This window comes from Coloeus monedula, assembly GCF_965178545.1.
Source record: "Coloeus monedula genome assembly, chromosome: 15".
In the NCBI taxonomy this organism is placed as follows: Eukaryota; Metazoa; Chordata; class Aves; order Passeriformes; family Corvidae; genus Coloeus; species Coloeus monedula.
Window position 1 is genome coordinate 2084886 of NC_138795.1, and position 25463 is coordinate 2110348.

General features: G+C 54.4%; 1 protein-coding gene across 1 annotated transcript in view; it reads left to right on the forward strand.

Moving 5' to 3' along the window:
- Positions 1-3118: 3118 nt before the first annotated feature.
- Positions 3119-25463, forward strand: part of STK10 (serine/threonine kinase 10) — a 41325-nt gene continuing 18980 nt past the window's right edge. Inside the window, exons 1-2 of the mRNA XM_082291319.1 lie at positions 3119-3333; positions 13824-13988. Of these exons, the coding sequence (XP_082147445.1) occupies positions 3178-3333; positions 13824-13988 (321 nt within the window). The 5' untranslated portion in view covers positions 3119-3177. The remainder of the gene's footprint in view (positions 3334-13823; positions 13989-25463) is intronic.

Here is a 25463-nt window from a genome sequence, read left to right on the forward strand (position 1 = left end):
CAGCAGAGCTGCTCCATCCCTTGGATCCCCTGGTGCCTGCTCTGGACTCTCTCCAGCAGCTCCACATCCTCCTTTGAGAGTTCCTTTCCCACCCCTCCTGTGCCCATGGTTGGCTTCTCCCCTTCCTCCCCAAATCCCACAGGGGACACCCCCAACATTGACCCTGGGTGGTGCTCCTGCTCCAGAGCAGAGCTGCAGGTCGTGCCCAACATCAAAGCTGAGCTTTAGGGGTAATCCTGGCCTTACCAGCCCTCTCCCTCCTCACAGCATTTCAGCCCACTGGCTCGAAGAGCAGCAGGATCTGATCCTTTTTCAGGTGGGTCCCATCCTGGAGAAAGCCATAAAACATCCCTCAGGAGAGCAGGGAGCTCTCAGGCATCGCCTGCACGACGCTGAGAGCAATAATTAGCAGGATTTATTTCATTTGAAATGCCCATTGCTCCCAGTCAGGCTGCACAGGCAATTAACACCCGGGAACAGACACGAGCTGCTGCTCAGGATTCATGGACAGTATTAATAAGGTGATTTATGAGAGAACCACATGTGATTTCTGCACAGAGAAAATGTGACAGTGCTCATTGCTGTCTGCCTGTCTTCTCTTCCTGTCTTCTTCTCCTGTTTTCTCTTCTTCCTTCCCACCTTATCACTGGAGGAGAACAAAAAAAAAAAGGACTTTTCCAGCAAACCAGAAACACTGAAAAAAACCCCACGTTTTTCTTTTGAAGGTCTTCTTTTTCTTTTCAGTCTTCTTTAATCTCCTCCAGTGCAGTGCAGAGGAAGAGCCGAACCAGCTCTGGAATTTCAGTCAAACTTCCCAAAGTGCGAGCACAGAGCACAAACTGCCCCTGCTAAAAAGGAAAAACCAAAAATCTGCAGCCTGGGATGATTCCACTCTCCTTAAACCTTTTCCAGTGGGGAAACCTGTGGGAAGAGGGATGATTTGAGCTGGAGCACCAAGGGGAGCTCGCAAAAACATCTTAAAGGACTGCAGAATTGCACGTGTGAGGTGGGGAAGTGCAGAACCAGGGGGTGAGGGGTTGCAAAAGGCCTCATGTGGAGGACTCTTGGCAAGAAACCCAAAAAGTGCTTCTTACCACGGAGCATGGCTGGGTTTTGGAAAGGATTGCATGTGCAGTACTCAGGAATGAGCTCCAGTGAGCCAGAAATCCCCTCTTGCCCCGTGCCCCTGGCATCCTGCACAGCTGGGATCTCCTGCATCGCTGGCCGGGGCTTCTCCTACGTGGATTTTGTGCTCCTTGTTCCAGGGCCTGGTTGTGGTGTTTGGACAGCCTGGCCTGCGGGTTTCACACTCTGCTGGGACACAGGGGACAGGCACGACATGAATTCAAACTGGGGTTGGAGGCTCTTGGAGCTTTGTCTGTCTCACAAACAGGGGAGGAGGCGGTGGAAGGGGGAAGGAGGATCCTCAAGCAGAGCTGAAATGGATCGAGGTGGCTCTGCCAGCTCCCTGGAGCCTCACACCCTTCAGGAGCAGCCAGGCCGTTGTCACCTCCCGGAGCAGCTGGGGCACAATGGAGCAGGGAGGATGCAGAGCTGTGTCTGAAAGCTTTCTGGGGAATTGCCAAGCCCCTGAATTAACCAAGCTGCTGGTTAATTAATATTACAGAGCACTGCTGTTGTTGGAACATCTGAAGTGCAATATTTGTAATGTCACTGATCCCTGGTCTTAAATCCCAGGTGATGCAGAGTCCCGTGCATCCCTTCCCAAAACATCACACAGGGGCTGTAATTTCAGAGCATTAATGCCAATCCCGTTTCGCTGCTCAGGTGATTCTTTCAATCAACCTCCAGGAGCTGGAAATACTCTGCCAATATTTTTTTTAACAGCAAGGACAAGGAAAGATGGCAATCAGGCCAATGTTTTAGGGAATGATGTGTCAGGGAACTTGGAAGACATCGCTAAGATCAGATGTTCTCAGAGAGGGAGCCTGTGCTGAGTTTTGCCGGAATTATCCTTCAGGATGGGGCGTGCAGTCCGCCCTCCCCCCCGCTCCTGTGCCCTCGGCTGGGCGGTGGGACACGGATTTGGGGCAGAACGCTGGCGGCGCGGGTGTCACCGGGGTGTGCAGGGACAGTCCGGTCCCTCTGGGAAGCGCTGGGACGCGGGGCTGCACCGCCGGGGGGGTCCCCTAGATGTCCCCATTCCATACGGGATGGCGGAGTCAGTTTTCCAGAGGGTTTGAAGTGCCACCGTGGGCAGGATGCGAACTTCCCACTGGACACCAGCTGGGTCACGTCTTCTCCAAAATCAGCGCGTGGCGGTGCCCGCGGGGCGGACTCGCAGAATCGCCGCTCCCGGGAGTTTGAAATCAGCCGTGTCCGTCTGCTTTCCCGGGAGAGGAACGGCGGGGAGCAGGAAACGGGGCTCTGCTGCCAGGGCAGGGCGGCACTGGGGTTTTCCATGCGGGGGTCGGACACGGCCCCGGGGATGCTGCGCTGGGCTCGCTCCTTCCCCGCCCGCCGGTCCCGGGATTTGCTTTGTTTGGTTCAGGATTGGGGACCCCCTGGCTGGCTCAGCAGCGGCGCCGAACCGAGCCGGGCTGGGCCATGGCCCGATGCACCGGGACGGGCAGAACGGAGCCGGGCCGGGTGTGCCAGGCTGAGCCGAGCCGGGCCGGGCTGTACCCAGGCTGAACCGTGACGGGGCTGAGCGAGCCGGGGCTGAGCCGTGCCGGTCAGGGCGAACTTTGACCCGGCTGGGCAGTGCCGGGCTGTACCCAGAGCGAACCGTGCCCGGGCTGGACCATGCCCGGGATGAGCCAGGACAGTCTGGGCGGGCCGTGCCCTGTCTGTGCCGGGCCCTACCCGGACCGTGCCCTGTCTGAGCCGGACCGAGCCGTGCCTGTGCCGTGCCCGGGCCGTGCCGTGCCTGTGCCGTGCCCGGGCCGTGCCGTGTCTGTGCCGTGCCCGGACTGTGCCGTGCCGTGCGGGGCGGTGCCGGCCGGGCGGGCGGAGGGCTCGGGCGGCCAATGGCTCAGTGGCGGGCAGCCCAGCCCAGCCCAGCAGGTGGAGCGGCTCCGGCTCGGGCTCCATGTGCGCGGCTGGAGGCGGCCCCGGCCCCGGTCCCGCCTCGCCGTTCCCCGGGCGCGCAGCGGCTCCGTTCTCCCGGGGCCGGAGCGGGCGGTGGCTCCGCAGCTCCCGGGGCCGCACTCCGGGATGGCTTTCGCCAATTTCCGCCGCATCCTGCGCCTCTCCGCCTTCGAGAAGCGCCGCTCCAAGGAATACGAGCACGTCCGCCGCGACCTGGACCCCGGCGAGGTGTGGGAGGTGGTGGGCGAGCTGGGCGATGGAGCCTTCGGCAAAGTCTACAAGGTGGGTGCTCGGAGGGGCTCCGGGAGCAGCCGCGGTCCCGCGGCCCGGGCTCGGAGCGGCTCCGCTCCCCGGACACACCGGGGCCGGGTCCCGCATCCCGTTAGCCGGGAGGAGCCGGGCGGGCACAGCGGCTGAGCTGGGCTTGGGAACGCAGCGCTCCGGGAAGGGGAAAGGAGCGAGAAAAGCTTTCTTCTTTCTTTTCTTTCTTGCCTTTTAAAAATTGTTTTTGTCGCCCTGAATCGCCTGTTTTCAGAGCGATGCTTTTGTGAGGAGACCCAGGCGCTCCTTGCCAAGCCCGCCGGTGCAATGAATGGAGGGAGGTTTCTTGGAAGTCGACACTTCCAGGGCTGTCTCCCAAGTTTTTTGAGCCTCCGGGGGTGGCATGGGATTCGTATCCCCGCGGTCGTCGCCGGCAGGAAACTTGGAGGGCGAAGAGGAGCCGTGTCCAGGGCCATGAATGTTTAACCTCGGGGTTTAGGGATGGGGGTTTCAAAGACCAAAGCTTCCCTGGACTTTGCACTCCGAAGCAGCGGCGTTCCTGCTGTCCCCGGCTCTGAAATGTCCCCTCTCCCGTGCAGGGGTTGAGCTGGGGGGTTTGGGGTGCAGGAGCGGGCTGGGGATCCGAAGGCTCCCCAGGGCACACCTGTGTGACAGGCGCGGTTTGGAATGGGGGTGGGAATTGTCTCATGGGCAGCTGGGGTTTGATGGCCTCGTTAGATCATTTGAGAAGGTATTGCCTTTGAAAAACGGAGAAATAAATAGGCCGGGAAGGGAGGCAGGTGGCTGCAGGTCAGGACTGAGGGATTTGGTGTTTATTTCTTGTCTCTACCACGTCATTTGACAGAAACTCTCTAAAAAAGTGAGTGCTAAACGCCCATTGAGTGGAAGTTTTTAGTGAAGGATCCTGTCTTCTAATAAAACACAAGTCCTAAAAATCGTGTTTAAATCCCTTTTCCATTTATCCTTTTGAAAGCAGCACCAGTAGAAGTCCTGTTGCCAGCCTGCTCTGTGAGGTGCGTTGGAAACCCATTTGTGTGTAGCAACACTCACTCCTGGATGATTCCTTGCTTTCATTTGCTCAGGTTTCTCAGGTGGTGACAGGAACCAGGTAAACACTGTTAAATAACTTAATTGGCCTCTGAGAGAAAGGAAAACTTAAATAATTATTTAAATGCTTCCTATTTTAAACATGTATAATGTATCCAAAGTAGGTGACTTAGAGAATAAAGCTAATTTAGAGATGGCTGGTTTGGTTTTTAGTCTGTTGTCATATCTGAATGCCTCAGTTATTAACCCCAGCCTCACACCAAGAAAAACATTGTCAGAGAAACTTAATTTACTGTAGGATGAGGGTGTCTGCCTGCCAGGCAGTAACATCTCATCTTCAGCTCCTTTCATCCCCATTTTCACCCACATGAGCATAAAAATGTCCCAGTGGAGACCACACATCTACAACCAGAAGTTCACTCCTTCTGGAACTTGAATATTCAGGCAAATTTTTGCTTCTGTGGAGTTTTAACCCTGCTGAGCAGGGTGAGGTTTAACCTTGTGCCGGAAATCAAAGGGTTATTTTATTGTATTTAGCGACATTTCACTTCCATTGCTTTGATCTCTTCTCCACCTGTTCTCCATTCCAGCTGGCAAATGGACATGGGCAGGTTTTGAATTCTCATGCAAGAGTTTGTTTGTTCATTGACGAATCCCAAATTATTTGGGCGCCCTGTGCTATAAATCCTTATTTTAGGTAATAACCGGAGGCACAATTTCCCTTCATCTACGGGGTTTTTTTTTTTTTGTTGCCTTCCTTTGGTTTTTTTTATATCTGGAGCACTACCCTAAGTGGGGATGAGTGCAAGATGGGGTGTGGAAGAAGAGGTTTGCTCTCTTGTGCTGCTCAGCTGCCAAAAACCTGCAGAGTAACCCACCAAAAACCTGCAGAATAACCCACCAAAAACCTGCAGAGTAACCCACCAAAAACCTGCAGAATAACCCACCATGCTCCGGGAGACCGGAGGTGCCCAAAATGCAGTGAACAATTTGAATCGTTCTCTTGTAATCACTTTAAAGTCCATTTGATCTTCTCACTGAAGGCATTGCTGGGAGCAAGGCTGAGTGTTTGCAGGGCCCTGAGCTTTTCAGGATGTTTGGGTGAAGTTCCTGCCTGTTTTCCGCCCCTTTTCCACACCCGGAAGCGTGGGGAGGTGACGGAATCCTGTGCCTGCATCCTGCCCCGTGTGCCATATGTTGTGTTCCCTTGGAAAGGTCTGGCAGCTCTCAGCAGGGCTTTGCACCCTGGACAAATTTCTGGGAGGAATTTAGGTGTGAAGAGGTGGAAAAATGGGCTGGGTTTAGTAGGATTTGCTTTTCTGAGGCCGGGTGTGAGCAGGAGGAAGGAGGCCTCCGGTGTTTGGGGTATTCCTGCCCTGGGAAATCCCGTCTGGAGCTGTGTCCTGGGCTCCCGTGCACTCAGCTGAGCAAAGCTGAACTGGCTTTCTGAAAGTAGGACAGGCTTCATTTAAATACATATTAATTAAAAAAATGAAATTTATGGTGGAGTCTGGATCGTACACAGCAGCGCTAAAGAAACCTGCGGCCAGCAGAAACGACTGGGATTTCCCTGCTTTTACAGAAAGTCTCGTTGCAGCAAAAGAGGATCTGGCTGCACGAGGAACCAGTTGGGCAGAGGGTAATGAAGCTGAAAAGTAGGAGGGGGTGGGGAGGAGCTGCTTCTGCCCAGCTCTCGTTCTATGAATGCCGTGGCTTTGGCGAGGCTGGAGGTGCAGTGAGGATGTGGTGGCAGCCCCCAGGTGACCGAGCTTTGTCACCACCTCACCCAAAGCTCATTAAATGGATGATCTCCAATCCCGCAGTTGGGAGCTGTGGTCAGCGGGTGCCAGCCTGGGAAGGCCTGGAAAACTTCCTAGCGCAGACCCTTCCCGAGCTGCCGTGAAAGAAAAGCAGAGCTATTTTCCTGGGAAAACACCTAAGATGCCGTTCATAAACTCAGAGCTGGCGCTGCAGAGCTGCATCATTTGGGAGGGACGCGTGGCAGAGGCAGCCCCTGAGCTGCTGTGCTGCTCTCAGGGCAGATGCTCAGGGTGAAACCAGCAGTGCTGGCTGCTTGGAGCCGCAGCATCACCTCCCAGCCCTGCAAAACCGGGGCTTTACCGCTTCACCCTCGCATTAGTGCCAGCAGCAAGGGATGCCCGAGGACTCTTGCGGGCCTGGAGAGCTCCCACGTTGGCAGGGGCTCCTCTGGCTCCTGGAGAACGGCCAGGGCCTCGCTGCCTTTCTCGTGGGGGGATTGTTGTGCCGCTCCCCTGCCTCTTGTGCAGCGCTATCTGCTCTCCCCAGCGCCCGCTGATGGGGACATTGGCTGCCCGATAAGGCGGTAGGGTGGGGACAGGCTGCCCACAGCCCCCGCACGCTGGGAAAGGGGGTTATTCACTTTATTCACTTTATTCCCTTCAAATCGCCTTCAAACAGCTCCATCCCGCCGAGCCCCGGGGCCACGGCGAGTCACCAGCGCGTCTTTTGTGCCCTTGTTCTCCTTTCTTCTCCAAGACGAGCTTAAAAAGGCGAATTTGGGTTATCTGATGTGTCGTGCTGCTATCGGTGCTGTACATGCTGCGGACTAGAAACGCGGCTTTGAAACCGGGGCAATAAAAGGCTGATTGTTGGATGTTGTGCAGCTGCCTCGCAGCAGCAGCAGGGCCGTTTGTGGGCACCAGGGTGTCCCTGTCACTCGAGGGTGTCCCTGTCCCTGTCACACCTCTCTGCTCATCACCCCAGCCTGCACCATCCGGGTTTGCTCAGGTTGGCTCAGGTGATTCAGGCTCAGCTCTTGGTTTGATCCATGAGGGAGCAGGTTTAGATGGGATATTAGGAAAAAATTCCAGCCTGGGAGGGTGGGCAGGCCCTGGCACAGGGTGCCCAGAGAAGCTGTGGCTGCCCCTGGATCCCTGGAAGTGTCCAAGGCCAGGTTGGTTGGGGCTTGGAGCAGCCTGGGATAATGGAAGGCGTCCCTGCCCATAGCAACAAAATGAGCTTTAAGGTCCCTTCCAGCTCAAATCATTCTGTGATTCTACAATTTAACCTGTAATTCCTGGAAAGGGTGTCACAGAGAGATGTTAATCTGCCAAGTTAATTTAGAAAAAGAAAAGAGAAGGAAAACAAAAGCATGGGAAGTTTGAGCTGATTGGCCGCAAAAAAATGTAGGATCGAATCGTGGTCTTGTCCTTTAGAACAGCTGAAGGGTTTCCTTAAAATCTTTTCTCTTGGGAAAGAGGAATGGGAAGGTTTAACAACGTTAAACCTGGCTGAACTTTAAACTTGATGTTCACTTTCAACTCGTGGAGCCGTGGGATGCCCCATCCCTGCCGCAGCCCTGTGCTCTGCGGCCGTCTCGGTGTGACAGGAGACGGGGATAGCTCTCCATGGCCTAAATATTTGGACAATGACTTCAGTGGCACAGCCCAGATCTTGGCAGCGCTGCTGCCAGTGGGAGCTGTGGGCAGCTGCGTGCAAGAGACAGCTCAGATGAGCCTTTCACCCTCGAGCACGTGGTGATTGTTGCTGCTCAGAAAAACCCTGCCTAGCCCATCTCGTGATTTTTTAAATGTTTTGTCTCTTGAGAGTCCAGCTTCCTCGGAGAACAGGTTCTTCTTCTCGTCCATGGGGTGCTGCTGTCTGTAAATGTGGGGTTCTCCTTGTGAGTCTCGGGAGAAGCCCCCTGTGGCTGGGGGTCCCCACGGGCTATGGGGGGTGGCTCTGCTGTCCCCCCATCCATTGGCACAGCCTGAATCCAGCGGGAGCAGGGATTCAGCAAGAAGAGCAAAGGCACACTTTGCTCCCATGGCAAAGGGAGAGCACAACTCCCTTCAAGTGCAGTGTCTGGAAGTGCCACCCCCGGGATTGGGGCTGGAAGGGGCAGCGTGTCCCTGGCACAGGGCAGAGCCATGGCACCATTCCTGCTGGAGCTGCATCCCCTGACTTCTGCATCCCCTGACTTCTGCCTCCTGGCTGGGGAAAAGCACCTCGGTGCCGCCTCCCAAACATCTGCTCTTCCCAGCCAGCACATGGAAACCTTCCCGACCTTTCTCACCTCCATGTGCTCGTATTCTCGGGGCTCCTCTCCTTATTTGCTCAACCAAACTCTGGGGAGGTGGGAGAGGCAGAGAAGGGAGCTGTGCCCAGCAGAGCCAGCTGGTGGTGGTTCTCCTCAGCACTCGGAGCTGCTGGCATCGTTGTGCTGCTCCTGCCCCATATTCCTCCTGCCATGGGAAGTGCCAGCAGTGCTGGGCCACCCTGGCAGCCCTGGGCTCTGGAGACAGGGAAGGGCTGAGTTCTTTATTCTGCTTTTCAGCCCAGTGTGAGAGGGCTGCCAGCCAGCCAGCCCTGCCACTGCCAGCCTAAACCCATTCCCTGGCTCTTGGGTGTTGCAGCCATTCAGCCCCTGCTCCCACAGCCCTCCGTGGACCAAATCTGTTGCAGGAAGTTGCTAGGAAACTCAGACCTGCCTGAAAGGCTTTTCCCCCTCTATTTTTTTTTATTTTCTCAATGTTGTGGCACTGGCTGAATGAAGACCAGGCCAGGAATGCTCACTTGGAGCACCGTGCTCTTTCAGGGACGGGGATCTGAAGGATGTTCAAGTTGGAGGCTGAAGATGCTGGGTCAGTGTGGAACTTCCCTCTCCTCAAACCTTGCCTGTTTATTTGCACGTGTCTCTCCCAGCCCAGGCCCATGAGGTCTGCCTGGTGTCTGTGGGTGGTTAAAACACAGCAAAACAGCCCCAAACCCTTTTGCTGTGCCTGTTTCTGCGGCTGGTTGGGTGCAAGGTCTGAACCATCACGTGCTGTGCTGCTCTGTGGGCTTCTTATCTCTGCCCCCCTTTCCTGGGCCACTGCTGAGCTTTTAAGGCCAGAAGAGGTGTTTGTGCTGTGCTTTGGTCACACTTGTGTTTGGCAGGCCTACCCAGAAAATGAGGCCGTGGCTGTAGCTGAGCTCTCTGGTGGGGCTGCTTTCCCTGCCCTTTGCTTGTAAAACCAAAGGAAGGCAGTTCTGCTTTCTCTCTTTTTTTTTTTTTTTTTTTTTTTTTTTAACGGTTTTTGGGTGTTTCAGAAGCCACTTCCCCTTCCCTTGCTGAAGTGTTGCCACCGCTGCCAGAGCAGCAGTGCTGGTGCTGCCCGACGTGGGGGCTGAGGGACCAGGGCTGTGCTGCTGCCCCCCATCCAAATTGTCACCAACTGCTCTGTTTGGTGGCACCAGGGCCTGAATCCAGCATTTCAACAAACCCCAAAGAGGCCTCATTTATGGAGACTAACTGAAGTGGCTCTTGGGGGCTTGTTAGGCTTGGGAGTCATGGAATGGTTTGGGATGGAAGGGACCTTAAAGCTCATCCAGTGCCAGCCCTGCCAGGGGCAGGGACACCTTCCACTGTCCCAGGCTGCTCCAAACCCCGTCCAACCTGGCCTTGGGCATTTCCAGGGATGCAGGGGCAGCCACAGCTGCTCTGGGCACCCTGTGCCAGGGCCTGCCCACCCTCACAGGGAGGAATTCCTTCCCAATATCCCATCAAACCCTGCTCTGGCTGTGTACACTCATTCCCTCTTGTCCTGGCATTCCAGTTCCTTGTGAAAAGTCCCTCTCTGGCTTCCCTGTAGCCCCTTCAGACACTGGAGAAGAGAACCTTCCCTTCTCCAGGCTGAACAACTTTCTCCGCCTGTCCCCATAGGGGAGGTGCCTTCATTCCAGCTCCCATTGATTGATTATTTGACAGCACCTCGAGCACTGACTCAAGCCTGGCTATCTATGTTTGTTTACTGGTGCAAGGAGCTGGGGCCAGGTTCATCAGGAGGCAATTAATTGTTACATAATCCCTGAGAAATGTGTGAGGGAGCAGTTGCACACAGAGACACAGAGCAGGAGCGCACTGGGGTGGGGCAGGCCCAGCTGTCACCCCCCAAATGCAGCATCACTTCGACCTCCAGGCTCTTTGCTCCTGGGGCTTTAAGTGGGTGATATCTGAAGCATCAGCTCTCCTGGCATGGGGACAAGGCTGGCAAGGAGGGGAAGAAGAGCTCACATCAAAAATATGGTGGCACGATAGCCTGTAAGGGATGATCCCGTGGCTTGGGAAGATACCGGGTGCAAAGGAGCGGAGGTGAAGCAATGGGGGAGCTCTCAGTTCCCCTTTTTGTGGCAGTGAGAGTTCACGCAGGGCTTTCCTCTGCCTCACCTAGAAACTGGCCGTCCTGAACCATCCAGCCTTCCGGTAATGTGTTCTTTCAGGGCTTAAAATAGTTCCTGTGTTTGTCACACTCTGGATTTCACAATAGCTGCGGGGTGAGTTACAGGCAAAGGCCAAACAGCCACTTCTGTCACCTGAGCAGGCACCTCTCACCCCTCAAATCCATAAACCCAGCAGTGGTTTCCCTCTCTGCCTTCTAGGAGCAATCCTACTCATCCCCTATTTCCTGGTATTCCCGGTGTGTTCGGCAGTGGCAAGGCCAGCACCCAGTTTGCTCCAGAGTTCTCCAGGAAGATCCTTTGCATTGTTTCCTGCTTGGCTCCTGGCAGGACCCTCTGGAAGTGGTTTACTGAGTAACTTTTATGTGACATTTGTGGAATGCACGTTCCAGCCCCATTCCTGCATGGACCTGTCACCGTTGACTCGCCCAGGGGCTGGTGGTGGCCCCGAGGGGTTTTTGGGGTTTAAGTGACTGAAATGAACCCCCCTGTAGTTCAGCAGCACCTCCTGGGCGCCATGCTGGCAGCTGTCTGCTCTAATTTTTTGGGGGGCTAATTAGCACCCCAAGGACCAATTATCCATGGGGTTGAAATGTCCAGGAATGGAGGAGGAACTGGCATCGAACAGTTTCTTGGGATCTCACAGTCTGGGAGGCTGCTGGGGTGTGGCTGTGGCCTGGTGTCAGGGCTGGGGGATGAGCAGATGAAGAAAAAGGGAGAACTGGGCAGAAGATCCTTGGAATTCCAAACCTTTGGCAATGACAAACGTGACTTGCTGAGCTCAGTTCAGGAGTGCCCATGCCAGGCACTGTGGTTCTCCCTCTGTTGTGTGGTGGGAACAGGACAGCTGGAATTTGGGCTCAGAGGGGCCGTGGGCACCTCAGGAAGGGATGAACTGTCCAGCCTGTACCAGTGTTGGTCCTCCCAAAGCTGCTGTGTGGGGTAACCAGTGTCTTCTCCACGCTACAGGGGAGATAATTTTCCAAAATCTCTTGCTCGCCCCACGATCCCAGGTCTCCTTCCTACTCCAGCTTCTTCTGCCATCCTGAGGGTCAATTTGGTCCCTCCTGGGAAGTGCCCTTGGTTGCAGCAGTGACATTATCACAGGCTCATGCCCACACCATGCCTGTGCCACCCCTGCCCACGGGAGCTCGCTGGCTCTGAAGTGTTGTTGCATCAGGAGTTGGTGATGTCCTGAGCTGATTTCCCCTTGGAGATGCTGCTCTCACTCCTGCTGGGGTGCCCCAGCTGTGACCTCCCTGTGCCAGCTGGGGGCACGTGGGACATGGGATGGTGAAGTGCTGCTCCCCCTCTGGAGCTCAGGGAGCAGGAATTGGGGAAGGGTGGGTGAACACTTGTTCAGGACGGCTCAGCGTGGAGGAGAAATGCAGAGGTCACTCTGTTCTGGTCACCTTTAAAGCTGAGCACCAGGCAGGTGCAGGTGGGCTCCCAGCTGGGCAGGGACTGGTCACTGGGGGTTGCTGGGCCGGTCACCCAGGGGATGTAGGAATATCAGTGAACGAGGCCAGGCTGGGCTGTGGTCACTCCCCCACCACAATTTGCAGGGTTTGCAAACCCTCACCCCCAGGCCAGCTCCGTGCTCTGCTCCTGGATTTTTCCAGGTGCCTGCTGGGCCCCAGCATCCTGCAGGGGCTGAGCTGGCAGGGCCCCCACCGGTGGGAAGCAAAGCTCCAAGGGAAGCCCCACCTCTTCTCACAATATTTACTTCCCCTCCCTGGAGCTCTCGCAGCCCCGTAAGTGCAGAGCAAACACAGTGGGGCACTTCTGGCTCCCGTTGGAAGGGCTGTGCTTCTCCCTGAGCTCCTTCCACATCTCCCTCTGCCCCGCTCTCTGCATGAGAGCGTCTGGTGGCAGCTTGGTGACAACCCAACCAAGCTGAGCTACAGAAACCCCCTAATTTCTCCTGAAACCAGCAGGAGCTGCTGTCCTGCGTTTGGGCAGCGAGCCCAGGTGGAAATGGATTTGTCCCCTGTGGTAAGGACACAGCTGTCCCTGCCAGCTCCTGGAATGCAGCAAGACTTCAAAACACAGCAGAGACTCAGGGATCCCTCATTTTCCTCGCTCTGTTTTCCCAGTATTCCTTCCTCCCCTCGCCAGCCTGTCCCTTGGCACATGGTTATAGTGTCACCCAAGCTGTGTGAAGCTGTTCAGAGGGACTTGTCGTGTTTGCAGCAGGAATTAATCCTCCTGAAAGCTCCCCTGTAGGTTTTCCAAACACGGAGATGTAAACTGGAGAGCGGGAAGAAAGGTCACAAGCAGAGCTTGGCCGGCTCCTCCAGGGATTCCGTCCACAGAGGGATTTGTTTCCCTGCAGGAGAGGCAGCCTGGGTGTGATGGAAGGAAAATGGGGGAGGAGCTGGAATTGTGTCAGTGGGGAGCAGGGGGTGAGCTGGAGGGAATCCTGTGCCGTCATCTGCTGACTCAATGAACTTCTGGGAATGTCGGGATGCTCCTGAGTCAGCAGCTCCTGTCTCACCCCTCTCCCACGTGTGACACATCTCCTGGTGCAGCTGGACTGTGAATTTTACAAAGTCACAGAATCTTTGAGTTTGGAAAAGACTTTCAACGTCATCGAGTCCCATCTGTGCCCCATCCCCACCTTGTCCCCAGCCCAGAGCTCTGAGTGCCACCTCCAGCCCTTCCTTGGACACCTCCAGGGATGGGCACTCCAAACCTCCCTGGGCAGCCCCTGCCAAGGCCTGAGCACCCTTTCCATGGGGAAATTCCTGCTGCTGTCCACCCTGAGCCTGCCCTGGCCCAGCCTGAGGCCGTTCCCTCTCCTCCTGTCCCTGTTCCCTGGCAGCAGAGCCCGACCCCCACCCCGGCTCCACCCTCAGATAGGTCTTGGTTATCTTATCTGCATATTTAGGATTTCTAGTAATTCACCTGTGGTATCATCAGAAAAATTCTACACTTTGAGGTTTCCTTGCTTCCTTTTTTTTTTCTCCATGCTACAAACAACAGGATCCATCTTCTTTCCTAAAAGTTTCCATGTCCCTGTGATGGGAAGTGGTGTGTGCTTTGGAGCCTGGAGGAAGGAAGGAGGATCCAGCCACTCTGCGAAGCTGTGGGCAGCTTTAGGAAGCTGAAATGCCTCTGCAAGTTTCCCTCCTGGTTTTATAGCTGGGGCCAGTGGACCCTGGCAGGAATTGGAGCAGCAGGAATTTTGTGCTCCAGCCTCTCCTCACTTTCCCTGGGCTCACCCTGGTTTTGTCTTGCAGGCCAAGAACAAGGAAACGGGTGCTTTGGCAGCTGCCAAGGTCATCGAGACCAAGAGCGAGGATGAGCTGGAGGATTACATGGTGGAGATCGAGATCCTGGCCACCTGTGACCACCCCCACATCGTCAAACTGCTGGGAGCCTTCTACTGGGATGGCAAACTCTGGGTAAGGGCTGTCCCCAGGAGGGACCTGTGACATCCTCACTCTGCTCACAGGAAGGGGCTGATCATGGTGAGCTCTGGAGCTGCTTGAACATCAGCAATGAGTCACTGTGGGATCAGGGCCTGGGTTTTCCCTGCTGTCTTTATGACCAAACTCTCCTCTAACTAAAGCTGCTCGTAAATACCCAAGGGAAGGCCAAGGGATCTTCACAGGGAAGCTGAAACTGTGTTTTTTCCACTATTTAGGGTTTGTAAAGGTAGAAAAAGCATCACCAATAAGTTCCTCTCTCCTTTAAATCCCCCCTTTTACAACATCAGCTGGAAGGGTAACTCTTCCAATGGATTTTTTGGATTTGGGGCTAATTTCTGGCTCAGCACTTGTAATGCAGAGGCACCTGATAGCAAGAGCTCCATTTCCCGTGGCTGTGGAGGTGCAGGGACATAAAATGCAATCGAGTGGGTTGGTGCAAGGGCTGGAACAGCAGGTTCCTGCATCTCCCTCCCCTAGCCCGGCAGGTTTATTTATTATTTTTTATTTCCCTGCCTGCTGTTTTCTCGGAGTGCCTGGCAGCAGAGGAAGCTGAGTGTGAAAGGCACCTTGCTGTGCTGTGAGGGGATGGAGAGGCTGAGGGAATGAGCCCTTGGATACTCAACTCTGTGCCTGTGTCAGGATTGTGGAAATCAGGTGAACAGGAGGATTTCCAAACCTGTCTCCTCGGCCAGTTCATCTGCTCCTCCTTTAACTGCAGGAAGTCAGGAGAGTGGCAAAGGGTGCATTCAGCAGCTGTGGTACTTCTTCCTTCCTGTTTTTAATGTCTCAGATGCCTTTGTGGCCTCCCTGAGTAAATTTAATAGAGTTAAAGAAGAGATCTCAGCTTTGGGGACTTGCACTTGTGTGAGCTGAGCCGTTGGAGCCGCCGATCCCTGCCTGTGGTGCCGAGGGCTGAGGGGGGTAACACAACCCCTGTCTGGTTCATTCCTGGGCTGAGCAGTGCAGGAGAGGGATGTTTCACTGGGCTGATTCAGCAGCACCTTTTGCAACGTCAGCACGTGTCTTCTTATTTAAAAATCCGTGGATAAAGCCCCCAAGTTCTCTGGGACACCCAGCTTGGAGGGCTGGAGAGTTTCTGCTCTGTTTTCTGCTCTTGGGGGAGCTGAGTTGTCCAGTTGGTGTTTTGGATGGATTCTATGTTCAAGAACAAAGTAAATACGTACCCTGCTAAGGAAGGGAAGGACAAACATCCCTCCTAGGAGGGGACTCGGGATTTGGATGGATTGCAACTGCAGCCAGGATTTATCTGGCCTAAAGTAAAAAGGCAAACACACCCTGAGCCGGGGTGAGAGGTGAGGCTGCTTCATCTGCCTGGTTTTACCTTCCTGCTCTCCTGCATCCTCCACGTGGGCCTTGTTCCTTCTCTCAAATGTCAGCCCCCTCCCCTTCTCTCTTCCACCTCCTCCCTGCTGTAGGAAGCTTTGCCTTCCTTCCTGGAGGGAAAACGGATTGCAGAGTTCCTTGGCTCTGCTTTGTCCAGGGACTACTTTGTGATGTCAAGTGCTCGCCGACCTACTAAAATTAAACAGCCTCTCTGGAACCACTGCAACAAGAGCCTCCTGTCTGAGCTCTCCCACGAGGCCAGGAGCTGGGATTCTCTCAAATCCACGTTACAGCCCCGGCCATTGTTCTGGGAGCAGGATCCTTCTCTTTATTTAATGATTGGAGTAGCATTTGCATTTCATTGCTCAGGCTGGTTTTGTTAATGCTCCAGTGTTTTCCTGGCTTGGAGGGGAGTCACTAAGCCAGGCTGGTTTACTTCTACAAGGCTTTTGGTCCCTACCAGGTTTTCCCTAGAGTCAAAAGCTTCCTTTTCTTGGTGACCAGTGCTGCTGGGGAGAATTTGCATCCAAATATAAACACCAGCTTTTATTGTTCTGCCCATATCCCGTCCCTGGTTCCGTCTGTGCAGTTGTTTGAACCAGCATTTTCCTGGATCGTTTGCATGCTGGGTGCCTGGCTTCTGCTGTGCTCTTGCCTCTGAGTGGCTCTGGCTAAAACTTCTGGGGGTGCCTGTCTGGTCAGGAACCCACTGTGGCTTCCTTGCTCCTCACAGCCCAGCGTGGAAAGAGAATATTCCAAGTGAGCAGGTCCAGATGTGCCCAGCCCCCTGGATGGCTCTTGAATAATTCACAGCTCAGTGCCACAAGCAGGCTCGGCCCGAAGGGGCTCTTCCTAAATCAGTCTGGCTGTTCTTTCCTTGAATTAACAAGGAAAATGTGGGAGGAAACCTCGCCCTTGGGGTGGCTGCTGCAGAAGCCTCCTCATCCCCCTGAGCTGGGTCAGGTCCCCGTGGCTCCTCTGCCAGGCTCTGTGCTCCAGCAGCCGGGAGGGGACATGAAATATTTATGGGGCAAAAGCCCTTTCTGTGCAAGGGGAAGCGACTCATCCTCCAGCAGCTGCTTGGAAATCCACAGCACTGAAAGGAAAGCACAAACCAGAGAATCCCTCTGGGTTTTATACCTGATTGGCATCAGGTATAAAAGGAGGAAAACCCCAGCTCTTGTGTGGGATGGAGCAAAGCCCACTGTGAGCAAGGGTTTGGAGACCCCCAGGAATAAAACTGGTGGGGTAACAGCATCCAGCGTGAACTTTCTTGGCAAATAAATCCTCTGCAGAGAGGCTGTGCCCTGCCAGCAGCTCCTATCTCATTCCATCCCCCTCCATCTCCTTTTCTTTGCTCGTGGCAGAGGCCAAGAAGTCTTGTGCTGCTTGCAAACAGCCCAGGGAAGCTGCAAAACTGCCCTGGTGGGAGCTTTCAGGATTTTATTTTATTTTTATTACAAGCCCCGTGGCATTTCATGTTCTTTTGCATAAATCCCGGCTGCTGGAAATGGGGGCACCAAATGAAAGCTGAGAATCTCCTACTTTTTTAAAAAAAGAGTTTGGTTTGAGTCCTCGTGGCTGGGACACATTTCAAAGTCTCTTTTCCTGCAGTGTGATGCAGGACTTGGAAACACAGAAGCAAATCCCCCTCACCCAATATAACACAGCTTTAAAAATGGACTTTTTAAAGCTGTGTGTGGCTGAGGAACGGGACTGAAATGGCCTTTGCTTGCTTTGAACAGATTTTCCACTGATAATTATTACAACGTGGGAAAGAAAAACAACAGCTCTTGTGTTTTGTGTCCCTCTCGAGGGCTACGTGTTTGGGGTTGGTTTTTTTTTTTTCCCCCTTCCAAAACAACAACAACAAAAAAAGACTGAGACCTCAGAGGAAGGGAGGAACTTTTGATCTGCTGCTGCTGAATCTCTCTGCTGTTTCCAAGTGTCTCCTCCCGCAGCCAGAGCAGTGATAAGATGAGCGGGGAGGAGAGTTTTGTTTGCTGGGAAGAACTTGAACTTTCCTGCAGGAAACCTCTGTTCCCGGGGGATGGTGGCTGTGTCCAGACATCCCAACAGGATGGCAGCAGGGCAGGAAACCCAGGAACCTGTCGAGATGCTCCAGCACTGAGTCTGCAGGATTCTCTGGAAATTAATTAAAACATCATTTGGCCCCAGTGCTGAACCACTTTGCTGGTGATGAGACAACTTTTCCAGGGAAGCCCTGGGGAATTCTCTCCCCCTCCCTTCTTTTCTCTGCCCCACGGTTGCCATGGCAAACGGGTTTTTGAATAAAGAGCCGTTTCCTGGAGATCAAAGCAGGGATTGCTGTACCGTGCAGGTAACCCTGCCTGGCTGGGCCGTTCGGGGAATGGTTCATTTAATCAGCTTAGGGTTTCCTCTGTGTGGGTACAAACTCCTCCAGCTGGCACAGAGACACCGGCTCTCTGCTGCTCTTTGTACTCGCCTTAAAAAAAGCCCTTTGCATTTTCTGTGGGCAGGCCCTGACCTGTTCAGCCGGGGACTTTTGGGATTGCTCCCCCTTTGATATGGATGTCGACTGGAGATTTGGGCATTCTTGAAAATCCTGTAGCATAAAGCAGCGCTCATTATCCCATGCACTCGACTGCTGGGCTATGTAAAGCATCTGCAGCGTTCCGTGCTCGGGGGTTGGCGATGCCTTTTCTTTAAAACAAACAGAAGAGCAGATAGCAGGATCAGGTTCCCCGCAGCTTTCCTTAGCAAAGGGAGGTTAGCACAGCTTGCAGGGATGTCTTGCAGGGTGAGCAGCCTGAGCTTGGCTGGATGCCTGTGGGGAGCCGTTTGTGTGAGTGCTGGACCCGAGCAGGGCTCAGCCCTCTGTCCCTGAGGAATCCCATGGCTCTTTGTGTCCCTTAAAAACTCCACTTGGCAGGCAGCAGAGCTGCAGCCCTTCCTACTTGGCCTCCTGCTCCTGGAGCTTTGTCCCAAACTTCCCCCAGAAGTTCTTGAACTTTGTTGTTTGCAGCTCGCGGGAGTCAGACGCAGCCGAGGGAAAACCCAGGAAAACAAAGTGATCCCAAACTTTCTTAAACAGCTCACCAGCGTCCTAGAGGAACAGCAGTCCTTTCCCTTCCTCCTTGCCCCAGCTGCAGGAACATAAATCCCAATCCCTCCCAGCTCTGGCTGTGCCCTGGGACACGCAGGGCTCCGGCACTCGGGAGCTGCCGCAGGATCAGCCCCACTGGGAAAACCAGTGTGGGGGTGGGGTTTGCTGGACCGGTTTCCAAATTCCTACCAGTCCAGAATTTGGGCAGAACGGCAAAACACCCCCAGGAACTTCAGCAGGGTGGGTAGGAGAGGAGCAGGTGTGGGCAGATATCAGCACACATCGGGACATGGCATTGCTTGGAGCTGGGAGAGAGGCAGGGATATCACAGTGTCCTCTCCCTGTCCTGAGGGGCAGCTCCTCATCTTGGCCAGAGCTGCAAAGTGGAAAAAGTGATGGAGCCCAGTGGTTTTTTGGCACTTTCCTGCATTTTCAGGGTCAGCAATTTGCTGTTCAGAGTAGCGTAATTGAAGTTGGTGGTCACTTCTGCTCCAGCTTTGGGACCGTGTCTTTGCCAGCTGGGATGCTGTGGATCAGAGATTTGGATGACATCCTCCTTCTCTTCTCTCTGCCTGGCCATTCCCAAAGACCTGCAGGGCTAAATCTTCAGCTGGAAATCTGGGCAGCAGCTTCCACAAGTGCACTCCGTGCTGTGAACGTGAGCTTTAGCACTCAGCCCCCTGGCAAGTCACTCTAAATCCTATTCTGGGTAAAACTGGGGGGTTTTCCCTTAAAACAGATGGAAACCGGATGATTTTTAGCAACTCCCCAAATTGATTTATGTGTCAGGAGAATTGCCACAGCCCAGCCGAGTTCAAGAGTGCTCCTGCAGGTACCAACATGACAACCCAAAGCAGAACAGAAGCCTTTGTCTGCAACTCTTTGCACAGGATAACGCTGCATGAAGAGGTTATTGAAGCCATAATAATTCCTTGTGATTGCACAGCCTTGTCATCTGAACACCCTGGAATGCTTTATAAAAGACCTGGTGTCATTATCCTGGCTCTGAGAGTGGAGGCACAGACAGGGATTTGCCTAAAGTTTCCCCAGGGGGTAAATGGCACTTGGGAAGAAGTCCTGGGTGCTGAATCCCAGTCCAGGGTTATAACAGGAGGCCGGAGTTTCGTGAAAAGAAAAGCAGAGCAGACAAGAAGCCTTATAGGCAAATCAGTTTTCAAAGCACTTGAAAACTTTGTTTAGGACTGCATTGCAATAAGCCACGTTCCCACTTGGCTGGATCTCCAAGGGAATGCTAAGGAGCAGTGTTTGCATATAAAGGAATATTTATGAACTCCCTGTGGATAGGAGACAGTGCCTTGAAACCCAACTTCAGCCTAAACCCTGCAATGAGGGATAGCTTGCAGGTTTAAACTTTATTCTGTTTCAGATATAGCCTGAAAGTTGTCCTTTGGAGGGAGGGAGGGATGTCCTTTTGCAGACCTCATGGCCTGGAGTGATCCATTGACTTCAAAGCTGAAACTGTTAAACAGCAACACTCAGCTTGTGTGATGGATCCAGGCACCTTGTGCTGGGAATCTGGGGATGATTAGGACCGATAGTTGTTTCTAGGGAGATGCCAGGCAGGAGTGAAAAGCTTTCCAAGCCCTTTGCCACCCCTTCACTGAATTGTCCCTGTGGCCAGGCGAGGCTTTGGGGCTGTGCTGGAACTGCTGACTTAATAAAAGACATCGGGAAACTTGTCCTGGGTCAAACTCCAGCTCTCCCAGTGAGCTTTGCCCTTCTGAAATGCATCATCTCTTTTAGATGCTGACACAGTCTCGGGGCACTTGAGGTTGGGGAATCTTCCCACTGAAGCAGCAACTTCTTCCTTTTTGCTATTTATGTTTGAAATTATTCTTGGAGTTTTGCTTCCCATCCCGTAGCAAAGTGAACTCAGTGGCCTCAAAATGCTGATAACTTGGTGAGAAAAGGGATCCCACTCACAGCCCTCCAAGCAGCAAAAATGCTTTTTGCAACATCAAAACCGTTGTGGTTGAACTCAAAGGAGTTTTAATTTGTTCTCCCAAAATTGTAGTAGGCATGGGAATATTTCTGCCCACTGTGGGGGGCAGTCCAAGGAAATATTTTGTCATCTTGCAGTGATTTAAATGTGAAGAACTCGTCCCCAGTTTCCTTAAGATCAGCAGGGAGCTCTGCACTTCGCCAGGAGTATTGACTTTGTTCTCCATAAAGTTTTCCTGCTCTGAAACTCCCTAAACTTTGTGTTCCTCGTTTCCTGCCCTGCACCATCTTCCCCCCACCCCTTATGGGGGACAGCCTTTTTTCATTTCTGATCTCAAATATTTTTCTCTGTAGGTTATTTTGTCCAGAAAAGGGGGCAGAAAAGGTTTATTATATTTAAAGTCTCTGAATGGTGTCCTTGTCCATGAGGGAAAATTGGCAAGCTCAGAGCCCTCTCTTACAGAGAGTGAATTATTTCACTTCCACCTACAGCATACTTGCCGTGTCAGGCCAGCTTTTGACATTTGTGCTGCTCTGGGCCAGCCAAGAGGCTTTTGGTGGCTTCTGGATTGTTTTGTGCCCTCTCTGGTGGGTGCTGAGGGCCGGCTGCAGCCGGAGCTGGTGGCTTTTGCAGGTCCTGGCAGCTCTTGGGTGTTATCCCCTTTTGTCTTGGTGCTGCTCTGGCCTCGTGGGGCTCTAGGAATGAGGCTGAGAAGGGTTTTGTGCCTTGCCCTGTGTTCAGGCCCCAGCAAAGAGCAGGAGCAGCTCAGCCTTGCTCTGGGTGAGCCCATCTGGTGGTTTATGAGCAACACCGGCGGAATCTGCTCCCCGTTTTCTCCCAGCCCTTTGGCATCGTTTTCTCCCAGCCCTTTGGCATGTGTGGGGTGAAGAGTGTTGGGCAGGAGGCTGGTGGGGAAGGTGCCAAGTGAAGTGGGTGTAGAATGTGATCCACCTCCTCCCTCCGCTCCGTAATGTAAACTGAATCCTTGGACTTCGGTCGGAGCGGGGAAGGCTGGGGAGATAACAGGGAGGCTCAGCCAGAGCTGCTCCAGCACAGCCTGGCCGGGAGGGAGGGAGGAGATCTGACCAAATGGGCTTTAAAAGCCAAGGTGGTGCTCCCCAAATCCACCCCCCGTGGTCCTGCACACCCCTGTGCTGTGAGGGGAGAGGGAGCGGCTCCCAGAAGGTCTGATCCCACTCTGATCTGCTCCTGGAAGTTCTGATCCCGTGTTCCTTATTGTGCCTCCTCCTGCAGCCACCAGGACAGCGTAGCTTCACTGCTAACCACCAGAACCCTGGGTTCAGATGTCACACAGATAAAGGATGTGGCTCTTGACCCTCACTAAATGTGGTTCCTGTGCCTCACTCTTTCCACGAGTGAGGAATGGCTCTGTCTCTGGTGTCTGTGTCACTCCGAAGCTGAAGCCTCTTTCTCAGTCCTGGGAAGTAGAAATGTGTCCAGAGGTTTTGCTGGAACTGTGATGGGCTTGGAGGAACAGGAGATGGAGCCAAGTGACCCAGGTGTTTGGAAGTGTTGGGAGCAGGTGAAATCCCTGACAGATACGTGGGGCTGGACATGAGCTGTTCACATATCCCGGCCGTAGCTGGGCTGTGGAGAAGGTGCTGGAATCTTGGAGGACACAGGAGATTGCTGCCTGTGTCCCAGTGGCCACTCTGTGTGTAGGACTGGGCCTCTGGCTCAGAGTGGCCTCAGGATGGGGCCTCAAGTCTGTGTCCATCGTTTATCTGGGCAGCTTTTGGACAAATGACCACCTGTGTTTTGTGCTGTGCTCTGTGTTTGCTGCAGCCGGTGTTGCTGGGCCAGGATCATGCCCTCCATGGGATTTGTGTGGATATTGGCTCCTGGTGTTCCTGACTTGTCAGAGTCCTCTCAGTGCCGTGGTGATGTGCAGAGTTTGAGAACAGAGCCAGCTGCTGCCTCTGCCCTTTCTTTTCCACAGCATCTGTGTTGTGGGACTTGGCAGTAGCGAGGGAAGCTGCTGGGTGCCACTGATGCTGAGGAGCTGGGTGGGAAAGCTGGAATTCAGCAGCCACTGTGGGTAACGGGGCTGGGAAGTTCCTGCATTGCTCAAGCCAGGCCTGAGGGCTGCAGGAAGATGCTCTCCTGGGCTTGCTCAGTCTGCTCTGCCTCTGAGTCAAGACCAAAAGCCCTGGAGACTGTCTGGGCTCTCAGCATCCCCCTGCTCCTGTGGGGCTGGGGAAGGAGCCTGTCTGGCCTGGGTTGTTATCCCAGTGCTGGGAGCAGGGACTGGCCTTGCTGTGACTCCTCTGTCGCTCATGGACAGGTCTGGACCATTTCCTGCAGCTTCTCAGCACCACCTGTGATCCAGGGCAGTATTCCCATCCCGTGTGGGCTTTGAGGAGCCTCCAGGAACCCCAGTCCTGTCCTGGGCTCGTTGCACTGAAGGGAAACCCTGTGCCAAAACCAGGGAATATTTTGGACGTGGGCCACTCCTGTATGGCCGGGAGTGGTGTGAGGGGTCCTGCCTGTGTTTGCTGTGCAGGAACAGAGGAACAGGAGGAAGGCACCAGGCTGGTGCCTGGAAGAGGAAGGGAGGCACCCGATTTCATGACCAAAACCTTCATCTTCATCACTGGCAGCACAGGGAGCTTGGCAAATGTTTTCCAGGAGTTCTCTGGGAGGGACAGCCCTGTCCCTGCACTGATGACAGGGCAGCAGGGTGGGGAAGGGCTCTGCAGCTGCTCTGTTGCTCAATGCACTCCTCTGTTGAAACGCAGGCAGGGGGACGCTCCCCGTGGGTTTGCACCGAGGTGATGCTGCCATGTGCTGCTGCCTCGGTGGCTTCTTGCCTCCCAGCCACGAGTTTCACTGCAGCAGCAGGAGGATTCAGACTTCCCCCTTTCGGGCAATCCCCCTGTGGAAAAGCAGGGGCTGCTGGCTAAAAAGCAGCTGTGTAAAATTCACCCTTTTTCCCTCACAACCTGCTGCCTCCCAAATGAGGCAGCTTTGGAAGAAGCGTCCGTCACCTGGACATGATGGAAGGGTGGGATTCAGCTCACAGCAGTGCTGGCTCAGCAGATGGACCACAGGCAGGGTGAGGGCAGGGCCAGGCAGCCTGGAGAATGCCAGGCCAGCACGTGGAGCAGGGAGGTTCTGTAGCTGGGAGTCCCTGGAACTGTTGTGTGCCTCTCTCACTGCCACCCTCACACCGGGCAGCTCCTCCCTGTCTGCAGCACCAGCACAGCCAGAGGCAGCCAAGGCCCCAGCTTGCTCTGGCTCCTTCCCTTTTCCCTTGGTTGTGTTTTTGCTGGATGTGAAGGATTCCTGCCCCTCTGGACCATGGGAGCTGCTGGTTTTGCTGTATTTCATCTGCTTTTGCTCTAAGTGGGTGGTGGTGCCAGGACAGCCCTGCTGTGCCCTGCTGGGGCACCCACGTGCGCACATCTGGCTCCTCGCTCCTGCCCCTCCATCCCAGCTCAGCCCAGGGATCTGCTGTGCTGTCCCTGCAGCGTCAGCTCCACGTGGAGCAGGACTGAATCCTCAGCTGCTGAGCGTGCCTGGTGACACACCCGCTCCTCTGCCGTGCTTGGAGAACACCCAGGTGGAAATTACTGCTGCCAACAGCAGCAAACCCCCAGGAACTTTGTGCCAACTCCACACTCTGGAGAGAGGGAAGGTGGACCTGCTGTGATGGGTGGCAAGGAGGGAACCCGACAGCATTTCCTTCCCCAGCTCTCTCTGCAAGTGGAGCACAGTTTCCTTTATCAAATTCATTTTTCTTATCTCCCCAGCCCCTCTGTGCCAGCACGAGGCTGTGCCGGGGGGTGCTTTCCGCTGTGGGTGACAAGGACACCTCCGAGCTGCCCCGGACACGTGGCAGAGTCGTGAGGCCACACGTGGGTGCCGGAGGTGGCCGTGGCAGCAGGATGCTGTGGGTTCTGGCAGCTGCTCACAAAAACAACGTGAACCCCTCTGCTGCAGATCAGGGGAGGAAATTGCCGAGGTGTTTCGGTTCTGCTGCAGTGTCTGGGCCAGGCAAGGTGGGTCTGGGGGGCAGGAGGATGCTGGGGGCACGGTGCCGGTGCTGATGCCCACGGTGGCTGCAGTTCTTGTCACGGTGTCCCCACACAGGAACGGCCCTGGGAGCTCTGGAGCACCTCTGTGACCCCAACCTCCTCAACGTGCCCTGCACAAGCAGCAAAGTCCCAGGGAAAGCTGCAGGCAGCCGTCACCTCGGGTGCCTTGGCAGCCACTGGGCTGCCAGCCAAGGGCTGCTCTGTCCTGAGGGGACCTGGTGGCCTCCGGTGCCCGTGGGAAGTGCCTGGCACCCAGGGGCGCCCCGGGCAGGAGATGCCCCCAGCTTTCCCAGCTGATGGCTTTTGTTTTCCGCCCTCCTGTCCCTTTCTGCCCGCGAGAGGCTTTTCTGCCGTGCTGCCAGGGAAGGGTTGGTGGGCACTGCCCTCTGAGTGCCAGCCGGGTGAGTAAGAGCCAGGCTGAGGGCGCGTCCTCCCCTCTTAACTGGGCTTCAAGCCCCGCTCAGGGCCATCAGCTGTTCCACCCCTGGCGACTGGGCAGTGTTTGGTGATATTATCTTTGAGATAAGCTTTTTGTGTGTGGTTTGTTGGTTTTTTCAGCGTTACAGAAAGTTCCAGGAGTTCAGACACACCCGGGAGGCAGGAGCCGTCCTGCCCAGCATGGGACGAGGAGCCGGGACTCGGTGCCACCTGGGGGCACCTTGGTACCTGGGCAGGAGATGCTGGTCCTGCTTTGTAGACCCAAAATGCTTCCAGATCCTGCTGTGATTAGGCCAGGATTAGGATGAGCCATGGGAAAAATCGAGGTGGCCAGCAAATCCCTTTAACTTGAGCGGACCTTCGCTTTCAAATTTAAATTTAATGCTGCCCGTTGCAAAGGTTTTTTTGAAAAGGAAAGATTTTGTGGTGTCTGCATGCACACCTCTGCATTTTTGTTTTGTTAAAGGTGTAGGAGAAAAGGGCCTTTTTTCTTAAAACTTTTAATCACAAAGGTTTTCAGAGCCAGTGAGAGCAAACTCCTTTCTCTTTCAAATCTG